The sequence below is a fragment of the Pogoniulus pusillus genome, chromosome 15 (genome assembly GCF_015220805.1).
Source record: "Pogoniulus pusillus isolate bPogPus1 chromosome 15, bPogPus1.pri, whole genome shotgun sequence".
Taxonomy (NCBI): Eukaryota; Metazoa; Chordata; class Aves; order Piciformes; family Lybiidae; genus Pogoniulus; species Pogoniulus pusillus.
This window is the reverse complement of record NC_087278.1, coordinates 21,914,320-21,939,651: the sequence shown is the minus strand read 5'-3', so window position 1 is coordinate 21,939,651 and position 25,332 is coordinate 21,914,320. Positions and strand designations below refer to the sequence as shown.

The 25,332-nt window shown below is 45.4% G+C and overlaps 1 protein-coding gene across 1 annotated transcript in view; it reads right to left on the bottom strand.

Annotated features, from left to right (window-relative positions):
• CACNA1C (calcium voltage-gated channel subunit alpha1 C) overlaps positions 1-24,605 on the bottom strand; it is a 600,430-nt gene extending 575,825 nt beyond the window's left edge. The window contains exon 1 of the mRNA XM_064155731.1: positions 24,510-24,605. Coding sequence (XP_064011801.1) covers positions 24,510-24,558 — 49 coding nt within the window. The 5' untranslated portion in view covers positions 24,559-24,605. The remainder of the gene's footprint in view (positions 1-24,509) is intronic.
• Between the last annotated feature and the right edge of the window lie 727 nt (positions 24,606-25,332).

Below are 25,332 nucleotides of genomic sequence, written 5' to 3'. Positions count from 1 at the left end.
GAAAATGAAAAGCCTTTTTTTCAATTAATTAATTAATGTCTTTTGGTCCAAATGAGAGGAAATAAATGATTTTAATTAGTTAAAATGAAATTATATTTTGGTTGAAAATGAAAAGCCTTTTTTTCAATTAATTAATGTCTTTTGGTCAAAATGAGAGGAAATAAATGCTTTTAATTAAAGACTTTTGGTTGAAATGGAAAGGGTTTTTTAAATAATTAATTAATTAAAGTCTTTTGGTCAAAATGAGAGGAAATAAATGATTTTAATTAGTTACAATGAAAGCCTTTTGGTTGAAATGGAAAGCTGCTTTTAAAAATCAATTAATTAATTAAAGTCTTTTGGTCCAAATGAGAGGAAATAAATGATTTTAATTAGTTAAAATGAAAGTCTTTTGGTTGAAGAGACTTTTCTTAAATTGAATTATTTTGGTCAAAATTAATATATATATATTAATAATTGATTAAAGTCTTTTGGTCAAAAGGAATATATATATTTAAATAATTGATTAAAGTCTTTTGGTCAGAATGAAGATATATATATATATATTTAATAATTAAAGTCTTTTGGTCAGAAAGAAGATATATATATATATATTTAATAATTAAAGTCTTTTGGTCAGAATGAAGTTATATACATATGTAAAGATATATATAAATATATATATATATTTAATAATAAAATCAATCAATTATTTTGACCAATAATGCTGGTCAAAATGAGAGGAAATAAATGATTTTAATTAGTTGAAACAAAACACTTTTGGTTGAAATGGAAAGCCTTTTCTTAATTAATTAATTAAAGTCTTTTGGTCAAAATGAGTATTTTTTTTTAATAAAGTCTTTTGGACAAAATTTATATATATAAATGTTAATAATTAATTAAAGTCTTTTGGGCACAATAAAAAAATCTATATTTTTAATTAATTTTTTAATGTTTTTTGGTCAATATGAAAATATATCTATTTTTTTAACTAATTAAAGTCACAGAATCACAGAATCATAGAATCAACCAGGTTGGAAGAGACCTCCAAGATCATCCAGTCCAACCTAGCATCCAGCCCTAACCAATCAACTACATTTGGTCAATGTGAAAATATCTCTTTTTTTTAATAATTAAAGTCTTTTGGTCAAAGTGAATATCTATAAATATATTTAATAATTAAAGGCTTTTGGTCAAAAATAATATATATATATTTAAAATAAAGTCTTCTGGTCAAAATTAATATATATCTATATATGTTTAATAATTAAAGTCTTTTGGTCAAAATGAATATATATGAAAATAATTAATTAAAGTCTATTGGTCAAAATGTATATTATATATAAAAATAATTGAAGTCTTTTGGCCAAAATTTATTTATATATATATATATATATATAAATATAATTCATGTCTTTTGGTCAAAATGAAAAAAGAATATATATAAATAATTTAAGTCTTTTGGTCAAAAGGAATATATACATATATTAATAATTGTAGTCTTTTGGACAAAATGAAAATATATATACAAATAATTGTAGTCTTTTGGTCAAAATTATATATATATATATATATATATATATAAAAATAATTGAAGTCTTTTGGTCAAAATGAATATACATAAAAATAATTCATGTCTTTTGGTCAAAATGAATATATATATAGAATCATAGAATCAACCAGGTTGGAAGAGACCTCCAAGATCATCCAGACCAACGTAGCACCCAGCCCTAGCCAGTCAACTAGACCATGGCACTAAGTGCCTCATCCAGGCTTTTCTTGAAGACCCCCAGGGACGGTGCCTCCACCACCTCCCTGGGCAGCCCATTCCAATGCCAATCACTCTCTCTGTGAAGAACTTCTTCCTAATATCCAGCCTAGACCTACCCTGGCACAACCTGAGACTGTGTCCCCTTGTTCTATTGCTGGTTGCCTGGGAGAAGAGGCCAACCCCCACCTGGTATATAAATAATTAATTAAAGTCTATTGGTCAGAATGAATATATACATATATTAATAACTGTAGTCTTTTGGACAAAATTAATATATATATAAAAATAATTGAAGTCTTTTGACCTAAATGAAAATATATAGATAAATAATTGTACTCTTTTGGTCAAAATGAATATATATATATATAAATAATTGTAGTCTTTTGGCCTAAATGAAAATATATAGATAAATAACTGTACTCTTTTGGTCAAAATGAATATATATACACAAATAATTGTAGTCTTTTGGCCTAAATGAAAATATATATACAAATAATTGTAGTCTTTTGGTCAAAATGAATATACATAAAAATAATTCATGTCTTTTGGTCAAAATGAATATATATATATAAATAATTAATTAAAGTCTATTGGTCAAAATGAAAATAGATATAGAAATAATTAAAGTCTTTTGGTCAAAATGAATATATATATAAATAATTAACATCTTTTGGTCAAAATGAAAATATATATAGAAATAATTAAAGTCTTTTGGTCAAAATTAAAATATATATAAAAATAATTGAAGTCTTTTGGTCAAAATGAAAATAAATCTCTTTTTATTTTAATCAAGTCTTCTGGTTAAAATGAAAATAAATATTTTTTAATAATAATTAACATCTTTAAATAATAATTTAAGACCTGTTCCATGACCTGCCCTTCCTAAACTTGTGCTGGTTGGGCCTGATCCCTTGGCCATCCTGTAGGTGCTTTGTGATGGCACTCAAGATGACCTGTTCCATCACCTTGACTAATTAAATGAAAATAAATACCTATTTTTAAAGACTAATTAGAGTCATTTGGTAGATTGAAAATACATTTTTTATTTATTCAAATCTTCAGGTTAAAAGGAGAATTAAATAGTTTTAAATATGAATTAAAGGATTTTGTTCAAAGTGAAAATAAATATATTTAGAAAAGACTGATTAACATTAAAGTCTTTTGGTCAAAATGAACATAAATGTTTGGGCTTTTTTATTTACTCAAATCATCAGGTTAAAAGGAGAATAAATAGTTTTGAATATGAATTAAAGGATTATGTTCCAAGTGAAAATAAATATATTTAGAAAAGACTGATTAAAATTAAAGTCTTTTGGTCAAAATGAACATAAATGTTTGGGCTTTTTTATTTACTCAAATCTTCAGGTTAAAAGGAGAATAAATAGTTTTAAATATGAATTAAAGGATTTTGTTCAAAGTGAAAATAAATATATCTAGAAAAGGTTAATTAAAATTAAAGTCTTTTGGTGGAAATGAAACTACATTACCTTAAAAGAAGTAATTAAAGCCCTTTGGTCAAATTGAAAATAAATGTTTGGGTTTTTTTTTTCATTTAGTCAAATTTTCTGCTTAAAATGAGAGCAAATAATTTTAAATAAGAATAAAAGGATTTTGTTCAAAACGAAAATAAATATATTTATAAAAGGCCAATTGAAATTAAAGTCTTTTGGTGGAAATGAAACTACACTACCTTAAAAAAAATAATAATTAAAGTCTTTTGGTCAAGAGGAAAATCAATGTTTGGAATTTTTTTAACTTAGTCAAATCTTCAGGTTAAAATGAGAATAAATAATTTTAAATAAGAATGAAAGGATTTTGTTCAGCATGAAAATAAATATATTTATAAAAGACTGATTAAAATTAAAGTCTTTTGGTCAAAATGAACATAAATGTTTGGGGTTTCTTTTCATTTAGTCAAAATTTCTGCTTAAAATGAGAGCAAATAATTTTAAATAAGAATGAAAGGATTTTGTTCAAAGTGAAAATAAATATATTTATAAAAGGCCAATTGAAATTAAAGTCTTTTGGTGGAAATGAAACTACACTACCTTAAAAAAAAAAATTAAAGCCTTTTGGTCAAGAGGAAAATCCATGTTTGGAATTTTTTTAACTTAGTCAAATCTTCAGGTTAAAATGAGAATAAATATTTTTTAAATCAGAATGAAAGTCTTTTGTTCAGCATGAAAATAAATATATTTATAAAAGACTGATTAAAATTAAAGTCTTATGTTCATTTTGACCATAAATGTTTGGGTTTTTTTTTCCATTTAGTCAAAATTTCTGCTTAAAATGAGAGCAAATAATTTTAAATCACAATGAAAGGATTTTGTTCAAAGTGAAAATAAATATATTTATAAAAGGCTAATTGAAATTAAAGTCTTTTGGTGGAAATGAAACTACACTACCTTAAAAAAAAAATAATTAAGGTCTTTTGGTCATAATGTTGTGGGTTTTTATTTAATCAAAATTAAATTCTTTTGGTCCAAATGAAAATACATTACCATAAAAAGAAAAAGAATTAAATTCTTTTGGTCAAAATGGATTTTTCTTTTTTATTCAATCAATTTTTTGGTTCAAATGAAAATAAATATATCTTTTTTTCTTGAAAGGATTGAAGTCTTTTGTTCAAAATGAAACTCAGTATTAGTTTAAAAGACTCATTAAAATGAAAGCCTTTTGTTCAACATTAAAACAAATGTTTGGGGGGTTTTCTACTAATTAAAATTAAGGTATTTTGTTCAAAATGAAAGTAATTTTTCAAAGGCTGAGGGAGCTGGGACTGTTCAGCCTGGAGAAGAGAAGGCTCCAGGCAGACCTGCCAGTGCCTGCATGGGCTACAAGAAGGTTGCAGAGAGACTGTGTGCATGGACAGGATGAGGGCAATGGCTTGAAACTAGAGCACAGCAGATTGAGATTGGATGTGAGGAACAAGTTCTTTGCCATGAAGGTGGTGGAACACTGGAACAGGTTGCCCAGGGAGGTGGTTTGGGCCCCATCTCTGGAGATTGAATCATAGAATCAATCAGGTTGGAAGAGACCTCCAAGACCATCCAGGCCAACCCAGCATCCAGCCCTATTCAGTCAAGCAGACCATGGCACTAAGTGCCTCATGCAGGCTTGTACTGAACACCTCCAGGGATGGTGACTCCACCACCTCCCTGGGCAGCCCATTCCAACGGCAAATCTGGACAGGGCTGTGGGCAGCCTGCTCTAGTTGAGGATGTCCCTGCTGAGTGCAGAGGGGGTTGAAGAGGATGAGCTTTGGAGGTCCCTTCCAATCCAGACCATTCACTGATTTTATACAATCCACTCCTACCTGCTGCTCCTAAACAGTGTCATACAAGTTCCATTTGAACCACAATTAAATCCAATCACTTTCAATTTCCATCCCATAAATGCATTTTATGTCTCTCTAAAGACACCAAGTGAAATGGAAATTACACCTGAAAACATCCAGCACATCTCTAAAATGTATAAATCAGCAGTAAGAGGCAATTTAAGTATCTGTACTGGGTGAAGACTCTCACAAGCAAGCCCCCCCCACATGCAGAAGGGAGGGAAAGCAGCACATAAGAACCCAAAGCCTTGAGTTGAGACAGGGAATTTAAGTGATGCAGTGTGCAACTACCTTAGCTGCTTTGCAGAAGAGCACAGCAAAAGCAGAAGCAGCAGCAAGTGAGAAAACAACTTCCCTATCCCCCAAGCCTGAAACCTGCCCAGCAGAAGCAGCAAACCCAGAAGCAGCAATTGCAAACAGGAAGCCTCACATGTTACATCCTGAACTTCAAACCTTGTGATCCTCTGCTGCAGCCAGCACTTTCATTTTGAAGCTGGCACGACATCAGCACGGTATTGAACACTCACCAGCAGACCCAACTGGCCAAACCCATGACATTTGCCACCCTTTACTCTGCACCATCTGCGTCATGGCCAGCAGCAATTAACATCAAGCAACTCACATCATGCATCAGTCCCTGTCCTGTCCATTCTCACTCAAAATGAGAGCACTTTGGCTATACAGCAGACTTCTCACTGCAGATGCTCTGGAGCTCCACTCTGCTCCAGTACAGTTTGGAGCAATCTCAAGGGTGGGGCTGTGTTTCCACCCCGGGGCAGTTGATCCAGTGACTCCTTCCACCCCTCCAAGTGAAAGCAAACTGTGGCCTCCATCCCAGTGCTCAGCTTCCAGCACACTCAGCCCTTGGGACCTCCCTGTCACAATGGCAATCTGAATGGGTTCCACCCCCCTACAGTTTGATGGCATCAGAGTACATTGCTCTATCTACTCAAACCTCACAGTCTGATGGGTTTGACGTGCCAGGCTGGGTGCTAGGTTGGACTGGATGATCTTGGAGGTCTCTTCCAACCTGGTTGATTCTATGATTCTATGATCTGATCCACACAGCCCAACAAACCCAGTAGTCTCTTTCCTCCAGCTGCTTGGGAGCAGGGCCCCTCTAGCTCCCACTGGAATCACTTGCATCTTCTGAAGATCCCTTGAAGAGGAGCAGAAGCAGTATCAGTTTGTCTGCTCCTCTGGGGGTGATTTTCCCCCAGAAACTGAGGTAGCAGGTTCCTGGAGCAAGTGGAAGATAAAATTCTGACACAGTTGGTAAAGGAGCCTGGCAGAGGAAGCGCCTCCCAGCCCTACTGTTTGCAAACAGGGAAGGACTGTTTGGGGAAGTGATGGTCAGAGGCCATCCTGGGCTTAGTGCTCATGAAATGACAGAACTCTTGATGAGATAAGGAGGGAGTCAGTAAAGCTGCTACCATGGGCTTCCAGAGGGCAGACTTCAGGCTGGGAGATGGTTCTGAAGGGCAAAGGGGCCCACAGATGCAGGACATTCTGCCTACAACTACCTGAAGGGATGCTGTAGAGAGGCTGCTGCTGGTCTCTTCTCACCGGTAACTGGAGGCAGAACAAGGGGGAATGGCCTCAAGCTGAGACTGGGGAGGTTTAGATTGGGCATTAGGAAAAAGTTTTCCATGGAGAGAGTGGTCAGGGAGTGGAATGAGCTGCCCAGGGAGGTGCTGGAGTCACCCACCCTGGATGTGTTTAAAGGTCTTTTGTATGTGGTGCTTGGGGATATGGTCTAGGGTGCACCTTGTAGAAAGTAGGGGTCTGGCTTGGACTTGGTGCTCCTGAGGAGCTTTTCCAACCTGAACGTTTCTGTGATTCTTCTAGAGGCACAGGGGCAGGCTGCCCCCATGCACTGCACAATGAACTGTCAGGGGAGCTGCCTGGCCTGGCTGAACAGGGAGCTCTTGCAGGGGCTCAGGTGAAAAAGGAGAGTTGACCACCATTGAAAAGAGGGGCAAGCAACTCCAGAAGAGCAGAGGGATCTTGCTAGGTCATGCAGAGAGAATGTAAGAAAGGCAAAAGCCCAGCTAGAACTCAACCTGGCCACTGCCATGAGGGCTAACAAAAATGGTTTTCATAAACACACTAACAGCAAAAAGAAAGCCCAGGAAATTGTTCACCCTTTATTGGATGCAGGAGGCACACTGCTGCCAAGGATGAGGAAAAGGCTGAGGTACTGAATGTCTTCTTTGCCTCAGTCTATAGCAGTGAGACTCATTAACCTCAGGTTATTTAGCCTCCTGACGGGGCTGGAGAGCAGCATCAACTCCCTGGAGTCCAGGAGGAAGCAGTTAAGGACCTGTTATGCCATCTGGACACTCAAAAGTCCATGGGGCTGGATAGGATTCACCCAAGAGTGCTGAGACAGCTGGCACAGAAGCTTGCCAAGCCACTCTCCATCACCTATCAGCGATCCTGGTTAGCAGGGGAGGTACCAGATGACTGGAGGCTTGCCAACATGACACCCATCTGTCAGCCTGCCCTCGGTACCGAAGAGGATTAAGGAGGGGTTCAGCTTGGGTGTGTTCACACAGCAAGTGCAGGATAATGGTGGGATCAGGCCCAGCCAGCATGAGCTCACAGAAGGCAGCTCCTGCCTGACCAGCCTCATCTCCTTCTGTGCCCTGCCTAGTGGCTGAGGGAAAGGCTGTGGCTCTTCTCTACCTGGACTTCAGCAAAGCCTTTGGCACCATCTCCCACAGCATCCTCCTGCAGCACCTCGTGGCCCACAGCAGAGCCAGGTGGACTCTTTGCTGGCTTGGAGACTGCCTGGCTGGGCTCAGAAAGCTCTGACAAACATCAGAAATCCAGCAGGTGGCTGGTCACAAGCAGTGGCCCCCAGGGCTTGGGACCGAGGCCAGTTCTGTTCAATTTCTTTACTGATGATTTGATGAGGGGGCTGAGGCCACCATCAGCAAGCTTGCAGATGACACTAAATTGAGTGGCAGTGTTGATCTGCTCAAGGGGAGGAAGGCTCTGCAGAGAGGCCTGCACAGGTTAGATCAACAGGTTGAAGTCAGCAGAATGAGGTTTAACAGGACCAAGTGCTGGCTCCTGCACTTTGGCCACAACAACCAGCAGCAAGTGGCTGGAAAGCAGCCCAGTGCAAAAGGAGCTGGAGGTGCTGGTGAAGGGCTGGCTGAACATGAGCCAGCAGCATGCCCAGATGGCTAAGAAGGACAAGGGCATCCTGGCCTGGATCAAAGCCAGAGTGTCCAGCAGGAGCAGAGAAGTGATGGTGCCCCTGCACTCAGCCAGGGTGGGGCCACAGCTTGTGTTCAGTTCTGGGTGCCACAGTATAGAAAAGACATTAAGGGCTTGCAGCATGTCCAGAGAAGAGCAATGAGGCTGGTGAGAGGTTTGGATGGCAATATACAAGGCTAAGAGAGCTGAAGTTGTTTAACCTGGAGGAAAGAAGGCTGAGGGGAGACCTAATTGCTTCCTTGAAAGGAGGCTGCAGTGAGGTTGGTACCAATCTAATATCCCAAGCACCTAGAGATAGGACAAGCAGAAACGGGCTTCAGTTGTGCCAGAGGAGGTTTAGATCAGACACTAGGGAATATTTCTTTACTGAGAGAGTGGTGAGGCTTTGGAACAGGCTGCCCTGGGAGGTGGTGGAGTTGCCATCTCTAGAGGTGTTCAAGAAGCTGTAGATGTGCTGCTGCAGGCTATAGTTCATTGGTGATGGTAGTTGGGTTACAGTTGGACTCGAGGATCTTAAAGCCAATAAGGCTGGTGAGAGATGTGGAGGGCAACGTACAAGGATGAGGGAGCTGAAGTTGTTTAACCTGGAGGAAAGAAGGCTGAGGGGAGACCTAATTCCTCTCTACAATTCCTTGAGAGGAGGTTGTAGTGAGGTTGGTACCAGTCTAATATCCCAAGCACCTAGAGATAGGACAAGCAGAAACGGGCTTCAGTTGTGCCAGAGGAGGTTTAGATCAGACACTAGGGAATATTTCTTTACTGAGAGAGTGGTGAGGCTTTGGAACAGGCTGCCCTGGGAGGTGGTGGAGTTGCCATCTCTAGAGGTGTTCAAGAAGCTGTAGATGTGCTGCTGCAGGCTACAGTTTAGTGGTGATGGTAGTTGGGTTACAGTTGGACTCGAGGATCTTAAAGGTTTTTTCCAACCTTAATGATGCTATGAAAGTAATACCAAAAATAACCCTGGGCTGAGATAAGGACTTCAATGAAGTGATCTGACATAGTTTCCTCAGCCTATTTTGCAGAAAAGCACAGCAAAAGCAAAAAAAAAAAGGCAGCAGAAAAGCAGCAGCAGACACCATCCAGTGAAAAAGTGACCCTCCCAACATCTCAAACCCACAGCCAGCACTCAAACCTGGAAACCAGAACCTGCAACCAGAAAGAGGAAGCCTCTCGTGTTGCAACCTGAATTTCCAAGCTCCATGACACTTTGCTCCAGCCAGCACTTTCATTTGGAAGCTAGCACGACTGCAGCATGGTATTGAGCATCAGATGCAGATCAAACTGCCTGAACCCATGACAGGACCACAGGGGAAACTCAGCACTGAGGAGATGTTTTCCTTCCTATACAGAAGCCTGTAATGAAAATACTGTGGATTCCCTCAGATTTGCTAATGCTACTTGGCTCTCTTTGACTTAATTTGCTATCTTTGTTGTCAGTGTGCTCAGGCATCTGCCCCTACTCAAGCCCCAGTACTTTGATCCATTCACATGACAAACACTTCTGCATTTTTGTATAGCAATAACTTATTAGAGCTTCTCAGAGGAAGAATTTATGCTCTACAAATCCACTGCCTCTGCAGGTACAGCATAGAACCATAGAATCAAGCAGGTTGGAAGAGACCTCCAAGCTCAGCCAGTCCAACCTAGCACCCAGCCCTATCCAGTCAACCAGACCATGGCACTAAGTGCCTCAGCCAGGCTTTGCTTCAACACCTCAAGGTACAGCAACTCCACCACCTCCCTGGGCAGCCCATTCCAATGCCAATCACTCTCTCTGCCAACAATTTCCTCCTAACATCCAGACTAGACCTGTCCTGCCACAACTTGAGACTGTGTCCCCTTCTTCTGTTGCTGCTTGCCTGGCAGAAGAGACCAACCCCACCTGGCTACAGCCTCCCTTCAGGTAGTTGTAGACAGCAATGAGGTCAGCCCTGAGCCTCCTCCTCTGCAGGCTGCACACCCCCAGCTCCCTCAGCCTCTCCTCACAGGGCTGTGCTCCAGGCCCCTCACCAGCTTCATCACCCTTCCCTGGACACATTCCAGCACATCAACATCTCTCTTGAATTGAGGAGCCCAGAACTGGACACAGCACTCAAGGTGTGGCCTGAGCAGTGCTGAGCACAGGGGCAGAATAACCTCCCTTGTCCTGCTGGCCACACTGTTCCTGAGCCAGGCCAGGATGCCATTGGCTCTCCTGGCCACCTGGGCTCACTGCTGGCTCATCTTCAGCTACCATCTACCAGCACCCCCAGGTTCCCAAAAAATCAGACCCCTTATATGTAACTAAATCCAAATTCCTACTATTTACTGATAGAAACATCACTTTGTGAACTGTATGAAAGCTAGAAGTCAGAAAACACAGCAGCTTGGTATTGCATATCAGCCTTAATTTTCAGCCTCCAGATATTTGTCAATCTGTAGCAGACTCAAAAGTTCACCATAAATACACTCTGCCACGTACTTAAGTGGAACAATTGATTTTGCCCTCAATCTTCAACAAGCATCAGTTTTAATCCCTGCATTTCCCTGCTCACACAGTCCATTGTAGTGCTGCTGCATCTAAAATTCATGAACTCTGCTCCTAACAGCTATATCACAGCAGTTTCCATTTCAGAATTATTATTTTTGTCAATAGTGCATGAAGCAGAATATAGCTTGTACCTAACAGAGCTGGACTGATTTGCAAGCAGCGAGGCACAGGCGCTCTTTTTCTGTGGGTTTGAGAGGTTCTTTCGTTCTGACAGACACTGTTAAAGGAGGATCTGATACATAGGAAACACAAAATACATTTCAAACCCTGAAAAACCTCAAGAGAAGAGAATCACAGCAAACATCTTGTTGGAAGAGATCTCCAGCTTCATCCAGTCCAACCTTCCACACAGCAGCGAAGGACCAATGCTAAGCCATGTCCCTAAGCGCCAGCTCCACAGGCTGCTGAAACACCTCCAGGGATGGGGACTCCACCACTGCCCTGGGCAGACCATTCCAAGGGCTGAGAACCCTCTCTGGGAACAAATACTCCCTAGCATCCAGCCTGAACCTGCCCTGCTGCAGCTTGGAACCATTTCCTCTGCTCCTGTCCCTTGCCACCAAGAACCAAGGCTGCTCCCTCCTTGCTCCAACCTCCCTTCAGGCAGCTGCAGACAGCAATGAGCTCTGCCCTCAGCCTCCTCTTCTCCAGCCTGCACACCCCCAGCTCCCTCAGCCCCTCCTCATAGCCCAGGTGCTGCAGGCCCTTCTCCTGCCTTCTTCCCCTTCTCTGGACATATGCCAGGCCCTTCTCCACCCTCCTTGCCCTTCTCTGGACGTGCTCCAGCCCCTGCATGTCCTTCCTGGAATGAGAAGCCCAGAAGTGAAGACAGCACTGGAGAAGTCTCCCATCTAGGCAGCTCTACTGAAGAATGGAAGTCTTTTTTCCAGCCCCCTCCTTTGGAATGAAGAATCTGAAATCTGATCAGTAACATGAATTTGTGCCTACAATGCCTTTAGGAAGAAATGCTGAGTTAATTACTCAATTAGAGCATATTTACTTTGTAATTATAATGTCATGTTCAGTCATATTTAATTGTTTTTTTCCAAAATACCCAAAGGCAACCATCCACATCCTGTGCTGAAAACCTGAACAATTTAAGATGAATAACAATCCCACTTAGAGAAGCATATTTTAGACATATAATAAAGCATCCTTTAAGGTTAGATGCATATCAGAGAACGTTTTCCTTAAGACTATTAACTCTTCAGGTTTTGCTGTCTACAACTACCTAAAGGGAGGTTGTAGCCAGGTGGGGTTGGTCTCTTCTCTCAGGCAACCAGCAACAGAACATGGGGACACAGCCCTGTGAGGAGAGGCTGAGGGAGCTGGGGGTGTGCAGCCTGCACAAGAGGAGGCTCAGGGCAGACCTCATTGATGTCTACAACTACCTGAAGGGAGGCTCTAGCCAGGTGGGATTGGTCTCTTCTCCCAGGCAACCACCAATAGAACAAGGGGACACAGTGTGAAGTTGTGCCAGGGGAGGTCTAGGCTGGATGTGAGGAGGAAGTTGTTGTCAGAGAGAGTGATTGGCATTGGAATGGGCTGCCCAGGGAGGTGGTGGAGTCGCTGTGCCTTGAGGTGTTGAATCAAAGCCTGGATGAGGCACTTAGTGCCATGGTCTGGTTGACTGGATAGGGCTGGGTGCTAGGTTGGACTGGATGATCTTGGAGGTCTCTTCCAACCTGGTTGATTCTATGATATAGTTGATTGGCTAGGGCTGGACTGGATGATCTTGGTTGGATAGGTTGGACTGGATGGATAGGTTGGATATGCTGAACTGGATGATCTTGGTGGTCTCTTCCAGCCTGATTGATTCTATAATCCTACGTAGAAGATGCAGAGAGGGTTCCCACAAGCACAGCCAGATTGTTTTGGTCTCATTTCTGCGTGGAGTTTGACAGCCATAACCCTCCAGTTACCCATTAGAATGATTTTATTCTCATTTTCTGTCTTTTATCAAAGCAGAAACTTTTCCTTCCCTCCTAACTCTGTTAGGTTTGTTGCTGTTGCCCAGCTCAGGAAACTGATGAATCTTGTGGACTTATTTCCTTACAAATGCCAGGTTAAATAACCTCCTCTCTCTATCCCTTCTTCCCCACAGACTGGTACTCTGCTAACTCCTCCCAGCTGCTGAAGCAGGCTCAACTTTCTGGTCTCTTCTCACGGATTTAAGTGTTTTGCCTGCTGAGACAACCACTGAGATTTGGAATTTAAAATACAGGACTGAAAAAAGGCACAGAGAAAAAGAGCACAATTGCAAGAGGCCTCTACAAGAACAGAGTCTAAGCATTTCTACATAACCTTCTAACATCCCATAGAACATCCACCTACACTTATCTCCCTTTCTTTCAGTCAACAGGGAAAAAGGAATCAAAATCAAAGTTATGACCCAAACTCTGTTTGCTTTTGAGCCCTACTTTCATGGTGGGTTTATAGAATCATAGAATCAAGCAGGTTGGAAGAGACTTCCAACATCATCCAGTCCAACCTAGCACCCAGCCCTAGCCAATCAACCAGACCATGGCACTAAGTGCCTCATCCAGTCTCACAACAGCAAGTAGATTGAGATAAATGTTGGTAAATCACAGCAAGATTTACCTCTTGACCAGATATGTTAAGTTATGTTGAAATATTCAAGTACTCACAGATTCCTACTGCCTCAGCACTACCATGTCCTAACCAGAGCTCTGCATGGAAGCTCTTCTGGCAGAGGGCAGGAAAGTACTCCCTGTCAAGCTTGCTGTGTCTGTCAGAGCAGCTGAGACTTCAGGCTTGACTCACCTTATCCAGAAGCTACAGTAAGACTTCCACAAAACCATGCAAACTCCTCTAAAAATCATTTGCTGCACTGAGGCAGAAGTCCCTCAAGTCCTCCACCTCAAAGTTTCAGCTTCTGGCCACTGTGTCTGATTCACTGCAGAATCACAGAATCAGTCAGGGTTGGAAGGGACCACAAGGATCAGCTAGTTCAGGCTGTCTAGAGCCTCATCCAGCCTGGCCTTAAACACCTCCAGGGATGAGGCTTCCACCACTGGTGGGGTGTGCCTCTTCCACAATCCGTGCAGGGACCCAGCATGACACCTTCACATCCACATGATGTATATATGGTCACTGTCCCTTTACTGAAGCTAAGAGTGATGCTTATATAGTGGCTAATGCAAGGTGTATAATTCTGATAGGTCACACAGCAGAATATGGGCTGTCCCCACACACAGAGGCAGAGCTGACCAACTACTCCCCTTAATCCCCCTTTGTGCAGCTAGCTACAGACAACAGCTAACTTTCACAGCTTCTCTGCCAGCCCTCCCAAGGCCACTTCCCTGCAGCTGTGCCTCCTTATCAGAGTAACCTAACGTTACCTTTCCTGCTCTCCTTATTTCAGACTGCTCAGTTCTGCTCAAACTTCCACACACCACCTCCCTGGGCAACTCATTCCAGGGTTACACCACCCTCATGGTGAAAAACTTCTCATAGAATCAACCAGGTTGGATGTCAGGAAGAGCAGAGAGAGTGACTGGCAATGGAATGGGCTGCCCAGGGAGGTGGTGGAGTTGCTGTCCCTGGAGGTGTTCAAGAAAAGCCTGGAAAAGGCACTTAGTGCCATGGTCTGATTGACTGGATAGGGGCTGGGTGCTAGGTTGGACTGGATGAGCTTGGAGGTCTCTTCCAACCTGGTTGATTCTATGAGCATCTTTGTGGCCTCCTCTGGACTGGCTCAAACTGTTCCATGTCCTTCTTGTGTCTGGGGGCTCCAGAACTGCACACGGTATTCCAGGTGAGGGTCTCATGAGAGCAGAGTATCACAGCTATCTCAAGCAGGGTGTGGAACAACTTAGCCCCTCAGGTCCCTTCCATTTGATGTTTTTATTTAATGCCTGCACCTCAGAAATGCAAACATCTGCAGTGACACAGGCAGCAGTGAGATCTTTGGGACCTACCCTTTCCAGGAAAGATGCCTAGGAAGGTAGCCTCCAGAGAAGACCAGCTTCAAAGTCAGCATCTAAGATTCTCTTGAGAATGAACCACACTAATAATCTGTCAGTCAACAAATGGCCAGACTTCAACCTTGCTATCTGGATAGCTGCCAGCATGAGAAGATCAAGACAAAATGTGATTCCACCAAATCTGCCACCTTCTACCATACACACAGTAGTTTTCCCAGCTCCTCCCTCCCCTCTAGATTGGGCTGTCAGATTCAACGATCCAAACCACACAACCTCTAATGTCATGGTTTGGTTTCTGGGAGAAATCCAGCAAGATCCTTTCTGACTGAAATCTCTACCCAGAGTACAGAAGCAGACTCCACCAGCTGAAGGAGCTATCCTCAACCTCTCTCAAACTCTTCATGAAGTTTCCATCACTTTCATCTTTGTGTCTCATACGCAGAAACTTCCAAGGGTTTTCTCAGACAAGGATTTACTCCTTGATTTAGTCCACAACAACCTTGCAATAGCAAGAGGGGTGCCTGTAATCATGATTTCATCACTGTATTTCAGACATCCCACTAGGACCACTTGAAACTAGACCTGCTCCCTGGCAAAAGCACCAAAAGACATCATCATGCTCTCTGCACAGAGGACTGACTGTGACTTCCCCTCCTGTTCATAAACAAAAAGGAAGGATGAGGAAAAAATATCCTCAGGTGGCATCAATGCACAGTGATGCTTTTAATCCCATCAAGGAAAAAATTACCTAACATGGGAAATTCTTTCTTTAACCTCCTTTCATAAAACTACAAGGACAAAAGGACCAAATTTATGTTAGGTAATAAATTAATTATGTCAAAAGCAAAAGTTTTCAGTGAGAACCAATATAGAATGGCAGAATTGTCAGGGCTGGAAGGGACCTCAAGGATCATCCAGTTCCAACCCCTCTGCCATGGGCAGGGATGCCTCACACTAGATCAGGTTGCCTAAAGCCACATCCAGGTGGCCTTAAAAACTCCCAGGCATGAGGCTTCCACCACCTCCCTGGGCAACCTGTGCCAGTGTCTCACCACCCTCACGCTGAAGAACTTCTTCCTAATGTCTAATCTCAATCTCCCCTCCTCTAGCTTGGATCCATTCCCCCTAGTCCTGTCACTACCAGACACTAAAAAGTCCCTCCCCAGCTTTCTTGTAGCCTGCTTCAGATACCAGAGGATCAGAATAAGGTCTCCTTGGAGCCTTCTCTTCTCCAGACTGAACAGCCTCAACTTTCTCAGCCTGCCCTCACAGCAGAGCAGCTCCAGCCCTCTGCTCATCCTCGTGGCCCTCCTCTGGAGCTGTTCCTGAATGCACAGCATTGTCTTCTTAACATGAACAGTCAGAATCAGCCTTCTGATGCATCAATTTTCTCTCAAATCCATCTCACCCCCACTACTGAAATTAGGAACAGTGCTGCAGATAAAGGATACTCAAAAGACACACTGAGTTTGTCCACAGTCTGGGGGGGGAAGGCATAAAAGTAGGCAGTTGAAGCAGTGACTAACATTATGTTTTGTAGAGCATAGATCTGCCATGGGTAAAAGCTTTCTTCAGCACTGATCTGATTTGTTGTTTTCAATAATTCAAGAGAGACTTTTACTGCACATAGTCACATCTGTTATGGCAGCTGATAGACAATACATTAAGAGAGCAGATTTGCTCAGAAGAGGCCTTGGGTTTGCTGTTTTGTGAGCTTCAGTGAGTCTGTCCACACAGTATCACCAAGGTTGGAAGAGACCTCACAGATCATCAAGTCCAACCCTTTACCACAGAGCTCAAGGCCAGACCATGGCACCAAGTGCCACCGTCCCAATCCTGCCTTGAACAGCTCCAGGGACGGCGACTCCACCACCTCCCGGGCAGCCCATTCCAGTGTCCAATGACTCTCTCAGGGAAGAACTTTCTCCTCACCTCCAGCCTAATTTCCCCTGGCACAGCCTGAGGCTGTGTCCTCTGTTCTGGTGCTGGCCACCTGAGAGAAGAGAGCAACCTCCTCCTGGCCACAACCACCCCTCAGGTAGTTGTAGACAGCAATAAGGTCTCCCCTGAGCCTCCTCTTCTCCAGGCTAACCAATCCCAGCTCCCTCAGCCTCTCCTCGTAGGGCTGTGCTCAAGGCCTCTCCCCAGCCTCATCGCCCTGCTCTGGACACGCTCAAGCATCTCAATGTCCCTCCTAAACGAGGGGGCCCAGAACTGAACACAGTCCTCAAGGTGTGGTGTAACCAGTGCAGAGTACAGGGGCAGAATGACCTCCCTGCTCCTGCTGGCCACACCATTCCTGATGCAGGCCAGGATGCCACTGGCTCTCTTGGCCACCTGGGCACACTGCTGGCTCATCTTCAGCTACTCTCTACCAGCACACCCAGGTCCCTTTCTTAACTCTCAAAAGGGGTTCAACAAGACAGTTCCTAGCAAGTCAAACTGCTGTGGTGATAATTCACAGGCACACCTGCAAAATATAGATTCAAGAGTGACTCTCTGGAGTGGTTTAAGGCTCATTAGAATATTCTAATAAAAGAAATTAGTCATTTCTCTTATTAGAATAAGTCTCTAATTAGAATTAGAAAAATTCTCTAATAAGAGAAACTTCCTGAAACTTTCAGTGCAGGATCTAACTAAATTAGATCATTGGCTGTGAAAGAATAACAAGGATAGAGTCTGCAACATTCATTGGTTTGCTAAAAGGCAGAAAAATTATAGAATCATAGAATGGATTAGGTTAGAAGGGACTTCAAGGATCATCCAGTTCCATCCCTCTGCCACCATAGGAAGGGACACCTCCCACTAGAACAGGTCGCTCAAGGCCAACCTGGCCTTGAACACCTCTAGGGAGGGGGCAGCCACAACCTCCCTGGGCAACCTGTGTCAGTGTCTCACCACCCTCACTGCAAAGAACTTCTTCCTAACATCCAGTTTAAATCTCCTCTCTGCCAGTTTAAACCCATTACTCCTTGTCCTGTCATTACAAGACCTTGTCAATAGTCTCTCCCCAGCTTTCCTGTAACCCCTTTCAGATCCTGGAAGGCCACTATAAGGTCTCCTTGAAGCCTTCTCTTCTCCAGGCTGCTGAGCTCCAACTCTCTCGGCCTGTCCTCATAGCAGAGCCGCTGCAGCCATCTGAGCATCTTTGTGGCCTCCTCTGGACTCACTCCAACAGTTCCATGTCCTTCTTGTGTTGGGGGAACTGCACACAGCACTCCAGATGGGGTCTGAGGAGAGCGGAGTAAAGAGGCAGAATCCTCTCCCTTGCCCTGCTGCCCACACTGCTCTTGCTGCAGCCCAAGTACAACAAAGCCAAAGTATAAGCAATTGTGTCTTGGCTCCTGGGCATTGGCTCTGTTGCCTTCTCTCTCTAACCACCCTTGGCTGCCCAGCTAACAGATGAGCCTTGCTGGCTGTTTTCTATCTAGAGAGAGGGAGGCCTTTGCCCCTTCTGAGCCTTCTTTGTCCAAGGGGAGGTTTGGATTTCTGTATTCTTTCTAGATCTAGATTCTTTCTGAACATGAGGCAGCAGTGTGCCCAGGTGGCCAGGGAGAGCCAATGGCATCCTGGCCTGGCTCAGGAACAGTGTGGCCAGCAGGACAAGGGGAGGATATTCTGTCCCTGTACTCAGCATTGCTGAAGCCACACCTTGAGTGCTGGGTCCAGTTCTGGGCTCCTCAATTCAAGAGAGATGTTGAGGGGCTGGAAGGGTGTCCAGAGAAGGATGATGAAGCTGGTGAGGGGCCTGGAGCACAGCCCTGGGAGGAGAGGTTGAGGGAGCTGGGGGGGTGCAGCTTAGAGAAGAGGAGGCTCAGGGGTGACCTCACTGCTGCCTACAACTACCTGAAGGGAGGCTGAAGCCAGGTGGGGTTGGTCTCTTCTGCCAGGCAAGCAGCAACAGAGCAATGGAACACAGTCTCAAGTTGTATTGGGGGGAGGTAGGAGGTCTAGGAGGAAATTCTTCCCAGAAAGAGTGATTGGCATTGGAATGGGCTGCCCAGGGAGGTGGTGGAGTCACCGTCCCCCTGGAGGTGTTTGAAGCAAAGCCTGGCTGAGGCACTTGGTGCCATGGTCTGTTTGACTGGCTAGGGCTGGGTGCTAGGCTGGACTGGCTGAGCTTGGGAGGTCTCTTCCAGCCTGGTTGATTCTGCGACTCTGCAGATCACATATAACTGTAAATACATCCACACATACTGTGTATATTTGCTTGTGAACACAGCTTTGCTGTAACCAGAGCTGTAACTTACTTCCAAGCCTTCTGAGCTGGTCTGGTAAACTTTAATTGGGGACAGGGGATTTTCCCAACCCACTATACTGTCCTTCAGATGAATCCCTGTCCTGAAGCACGGCCACAGACCTGCCAGAAAGCAAGCCAGACTCAAGCACGGTCAGGAACACGGCCTTGTTCTCTCAGCTGCCGTGTTTTGAGGGAACAAAGCAAAAGGAGGAGGACAAATAATGCAAAGGAAAACTCCTGTTAGGATAAACAAATTCCACATGGCCAAGGGCGTGCCACATCTGCTCCAGTGGATTGGGCAGGGATGCAACCAAGAGCGGGTTCCTAAGGGGTGTCTGGGTTCCAGACAGCTCATCAGCTAGGCTGTCCCAAGTCAGCATTCCTGACCACGCTGCAAGAACACCGGTGCCTGAAGCTCACTTCAAGAAAACCTTTCCAAAGTATATATTGTAAATTCCATGCCTTTAGCAGGGCACTTAAATACTCCTTTTAAGGAGAGAAAATGGTTGAAAGCACTTTTCTGAAGCCTCTGCTGGCAACTTCCACAAGCTAAGGCAGCATACTGCGTTCTGCAGAGGGTTCAGACACATTATTTAACCTTATATTCAGTGTTTTTATGTAACACTGCTGTGACATTGGGCCCTTATAACCCAGACCATTCTATTCATTTTGGAATATTGAATTAAATACTTGACCCTTGCTGAGTGTTCCACATACTCTGAGGTAGAAGTTCATCTTCTACAGCTACAGGCAGCGTTTTTGAGTCATAGAATCATAGAATCAAGCAGGTTGCAAGAGACCTCCAAGATCATCCAGTCCAACCTTGCACTCAGCCCTTGCCAGTCAACCAGACCATGGCACCAAGTGCCTCAGCCAGGCTTTGCTTCAACACCTCCAGGATGGTGACTCCACCACCTCCCTGGGCAGCCCATTCCAATGCCAATCACTCTCTCTGCCAACAACTTCCTCCTAACATCCAGCCTATACATACCCTGGCACAACTTATGACTGTGTCCCCTTGTTCTATTGCTGCTTGCCTGTGAGAAGAGGCCAATCCCGACCTGGCTCCAATGTCCCTTCAGGGAGTTGTAGACAGCAATGAGGTCTGCCCTGAGCCTCCTCTTCTCCAGGCTAAACAACCCCAGCTCCCTCAGCCTGTGAAGTCAGGAGGAGTTAGCATTTTAATGCTGCCTTTAAAAAGAGGAAATCAGATTTTTTTTTAATCTCAAAGTCCTGAGGAGCAGCTTAGGAATATTCTTAACAGCCCACAGTTAATTCCTGTGCTGACAAATCTTTACAGCAAAATGAGAGCACAAACCCAGACACTTCAAAAAAAAAAAGAAGACTCAGGTTGCTAATCTAATCCTCTGTCACCACTGCTCTGACATGCCACAGACTGGGCATTTTGGAAAGAAAGCAGAAAAAGCAAAGCAAACATCCCATAAAATTCTAGTCCTGTATCTCCAGTGGGTTTGTCCTCTAGCACAAGACGAGGCAGATTTCAACTCTCTGGCTGAAATCAGTCCTGAAGTGTAGCAAATCCTCTCTGTAATTCCTGCCTGCAAAGTTACGGGGGATATTTGTGGGTTCCACCCTCACTTCAGGTCAGAAAATGCATTAGGGACTAAGCTTGTGTCTTGACCTTCTCACTATCCAATAGACTCCCGAGAAACGAAAAGGATACACTAATTAGTTGCTAATTTAACAGCTACAAAAGATACAAGGTCTATGAAAAAAGTCTTACAGAGGGGAGATTTCAAGAACAGATTATGTACGGGTTTAGGAAAGGAGGTTGCAAGAAGACCTAATTATGGTTGACAAATACCTAAGGGGGTTCTTTTTTACAAGTAGCAGGTGGGAAATCTGTTCAAAGTATGCAATAAAGGACAAAGCCCAAAGGCATTAGCTGAAATTGAAGGAAGGGTAGCTTAGATATGGTATCAGAAATGGTCTTTTCACTCAGAGGATCATTACTATATGGAATAAATGACCTACCAGAGGCTCGGTAACCCTAATGAATTCTATTCCAGGGCAGATCATATCTATCAGGGCTTCATCTGGCCTTTCCTCCTGAAAAGCAGGGGATGCATGAAGCAGGCCCAGATGTGTCTTCTACCAAACCTCCCTGGATCGGGGCCACAGCTCCCAGCTTCCGCAGCCCTGTAGTGCCACCTTCTGGGAGAGGGCAGTATGCAAGACCCCCACCACTCACCCTCCCACCTCTCCACCTCGTACCTGGAGCTGCAGAACACAGCAAAACTCCTCAGCTTGGCTTCATTTCCCGCTGGTCACCAAACTCACCACAAAGAGATCCCAGCAAACAGCCCAGCTGCAGCAGCAAATTTAACTCCGTGTTTAAACCGTGCTGAGATTCAAACGCGCAGCACCTGAGGCCAAGTTGACTCACTCTGATCCATCCTTTGCAGAGGTCTGTGCAAGGTGGGCCTCACAAACTCATCTTCCATTTCACCTAATGAAAGCCAAGTTCTCCAAACGTCACAAAGGGCAAGGAATAAAGATGCCCATCTAGGATTCTATCCGGCCCCACCTGCGCCTTAAAGCCGGTGTCGTGAGTTTGGAAAGCTCTTGGTGCTTTGTTAGGTGGGGGTTCTGTAATTTTCTAGACAAACACATGCCCCATGGTAATAGTGAATAATTAATTGTGGCAGGAATAAACACTGCAAAGCATCTCATCACCAACAAACAACAGCACCAGCTCTCCTTTCTGTATACGAGAGAGAGAGTGCAATGAAAGCACAGCAGATCTGCCTTTGGGGATTGAAAAAAAACTAGGGAATTCTTGCTCTGGCATGGAAAAATTTCCAGCCCACAAAAATCACATCCAACAGCATAAAACCAGCACATTGCAAGCCTACCCAAACCTGCAGTTGGAGAAGTTGAAAAAGCCCTTTCAAATACAATTCCTCTTCCCCCACCGTCCTCACAGTCTCACTAATGGCCCCTGAGCTGCTTTCTTTCTTGCTTTCTTTAAAGTAAGCCACTATTAGGGGGGGCTCCCCTGCCTGCCTGGGCTCCCAGGCTGCTCAGGTGGGCTGATAAGGGGCTCAGGGGAAAGCAGACACGCAGAAAAGCAGCTGCTGGCAGAGGCCTTACTCCTGTCAGCCACATTCTCCACAACAGACATAAAAATCTGCCTTGCGTTGGTAGTGCCTGGAACATTCACCTTCATGCCAACAATTGAGAAGGGGGCAAAAGTGAGGACCTAGCCAAAACAATCTTCCCTCTCATAAGCAAGGAGCAGACCGGGATCACATTCCTAGCATTGCCTTCTGCTTCTCTCTTTTACCTCCACCTCACAACTGAGAGTCCACAGCCTCTTGATTACTTCATCCACATTGTAATTGGTTTGCTCCCATCTCCTTGCCACCAGGTTTTCTTCCACACTGTAATGGTTTGCTCCCATCTCCTTGCCACCAGGTTTTCTTCCACACTTGTAATTGGTTTGCCTCCCCAGCTCCTTGCCCACCAGGTTTTCTTCCACCACATTGTAATTGGTTTGCTCCCCAGCTCCTTGACACCAGGTTTTCTTCCACACTCTAACTGGTTTGCTCCCATCTCCTTGCCACCAGTTTCTTGACTACTGACCCAATTTAACCCTTTCAGATGCTGTTTGCACAAAACAAAAATAGCCTGTAAATAAAGGGAGCCCAAGCACTAGCAGGGAACAGAACTTTGTTCCACCTGGCTGCTTTTCTGTTTGCTTTAGGAAGTTGCTCTTTCACCTGAGAGTAATGACAATCCGCATCAAGAGACAGATGCAAAACTCTTCCTCCAATTATATAATCACTGCAGCTGATAAGGAGGGAGCTGGATTTAGGTTGCCATAGTGTTGGCAATATTGCTATGGACGGCTGAGCTCTTCGTCCACTTGAGTTCCAGGCCAGGAAGAGCAGCCCAATTACGGCTGCTAAAAGCATGTGCCGTGGACTGGCTCCCGCCTTGGAAGGAGCACTCGGATCAGGGGCTGCTTCCTATCCCCTCCCACCTCATTATTTCGATAGAGTGGCTAAAGGCTGAGGGGGCTGGGGTTTTGTTTCCCTCTTTCTAGTCTTCGTTTTATCGGCAGTAGGGTGGTGTTACCTCTGAAACTCGCTGCCCCTGCCACCGTTAAGGGGCTGCCACAGCAGGTAACGCACCTCCCCCAGCTTGCACCCCTCGGCTTCCCCTGCCAGCAGCTTATGGGTGGGGGGCGCCTAGGGACCCTCAAGGAGGATGAGAACCTTCACCAGGCGCCTGCTCTCCCCCCCACAACCCTGGCACCCAGAGCAGGTGTTCCCATCACAGCAGGCAGGGGCCACGTTTGTGGGCAGGCAAGTTGGCCCCGGCCGAGCAAGAGCTGCCCTGCAGGGCACGGGCCCGGGGTGGGGGGGTCCTGCCGGGAAGAGAAAGGCAGCTCAGCAGCCCGCGGGCGCCGGAGCATGGCTCCCTCTCTGGCCGAAGGGAGGAAAATGGCTCGGTCTGCTCTGCAACACCGACGCGTGTGTGTGTGTCTGCGTGCAATGTGTCTGTGCAGCCAGCGCTGGTGGCCAAGGGAGGGGGAAGGGATAACAATATGCAGGTAACAGGATAAAAATAACTCCAGGACAGCAGATCGGGGTTGGACGGGGGGAGGGGGCCAAAGCTTGTGGGGGGGAAGGCTTTTGGAGTTTGGACAAACAAAAGGTTTTACCTACGGAGAATGGGGGGGGGGGACCCGGGGACACGCGTTTGCTAATGCCCCGAGGAGCAGCAGCATGGGGTTGGTATCCATGATGTGGGCCGATCCCTGACACCAGCTCTTGGAGAAATCGTTGCTCGAGTAAAATCCAACTTTAATTTTACCCAGGGGCGCTCCCCCCCGTGCCCCTCATTCTCTCGCTATGTGCGGCGTGTACGGTGTATATGTGTGTAAATAGATAATGCCACCTTCCCCTCCCCTTTCGTGGTGAGAGATTAGACACAGCGTAAGAGAAGGGAGGGCTCCTCTCCCCGGTGCTGAGGAAGCCGTACGTAGATGGAGTTCGGAGGAGCGGGACGACAATAATTAGAAAAGATCCCCTAATTGGCGGCCCGCACTGCGAGATGATCCTCGCCCCTGGCAGGGCGGAGCGGGCTGCTCCGCGGCTCCCCCCGGCCACAGCGCGCAGCACCCTCGGCCGGGCGCCCCCTCCTCGCCCCTCCGCCTCGGAAGGCGACGACGGCGACTCGAAGCAACTTTTCTCTGCCCGGGGTTTTCTGTGAAACACCCGTTCCCCCGAGGGGCTGCGGGGGGTCTGCCTGCAGCACACCCGGCCTGAAGGAGGATGAGCGCTCCGCAATGGAAAAGCGGTGTCAAAGGCTGTCCTCTGCCCCGGGCCCCCGCCGCCTGCCGCCTGGATGTGGCAGCGGCGGCAGAGGCTGAACTGAACCGAGAGATCACGGACAAAGGCTAAGGAAGAGAACGGTTGCTACATCCTCGGAGGTAAATTCAGGCTTACCTTGATGGTTTTCCTCAGGAATGTACATCCTCTTGTTTTCATTGACCATTTAAAACGAGTCCAATTAATCCCTCCGAAAATCGGCTTGGTAAAATTCAAGGAGAATGGAGCCTGCAGAATTTTCCCCTTTTATTATTACCTGATTCCCATTATTGCATCAAACACCAAAAACTGATCCTTTCCACTACTGCCTCCTTTAGTGAAATTGCAATGCCATCCTCAGTACATCCGGGCCCCCCTTCCAAGAATTTAGCACAGCACCTCTGGCTGTTAAACCATAAAAAAGAACAGGAAGGGGGGGGAAACGAGAGAGGGAGGAGGGGGGGAAAAGGAAAAAGCAAAAGCATCCAGGAGAAACCTCTGAGGGTTAAATGTCTTTTTTAAATCCACCAACTACAAGAGTACGAAAAGGAAGCAAGAAAGAGGGGAGGAAAAAAAAGGAGAGATGTTCAAACGCGGCTGCTCCTCCTCTTCAAAGCCATTCTGAGCGCGTTGTGTTGGCAGGGAGCTGTTTCTGCAGAGGAGAAGAGCCCAGTCCCAGCCCCTTACTCCCTCCCCTCCTCAACGCGCTCGCTCCCCGCTCTCTGCCTCTCGCCGACAGACAGACACACTGAACGCTTCCAGATGTTCCAGCTGCGGCGGCTGCGCGCAGCCCCCCCGCCGCACGGCCGTTGGGAGCCGCCGGACTTGATCTAAAGTTTAACACGCTGCCTGCCCGCCCTCACTGCCGCCTGCTGAAGCTTCGCTACAGACATGACGTCAAGGAGGCGAGCCGGAGCCGGCTTGCCTGGAGAAGTGGGGGGGACCAGCCGAGGGGAGCGGC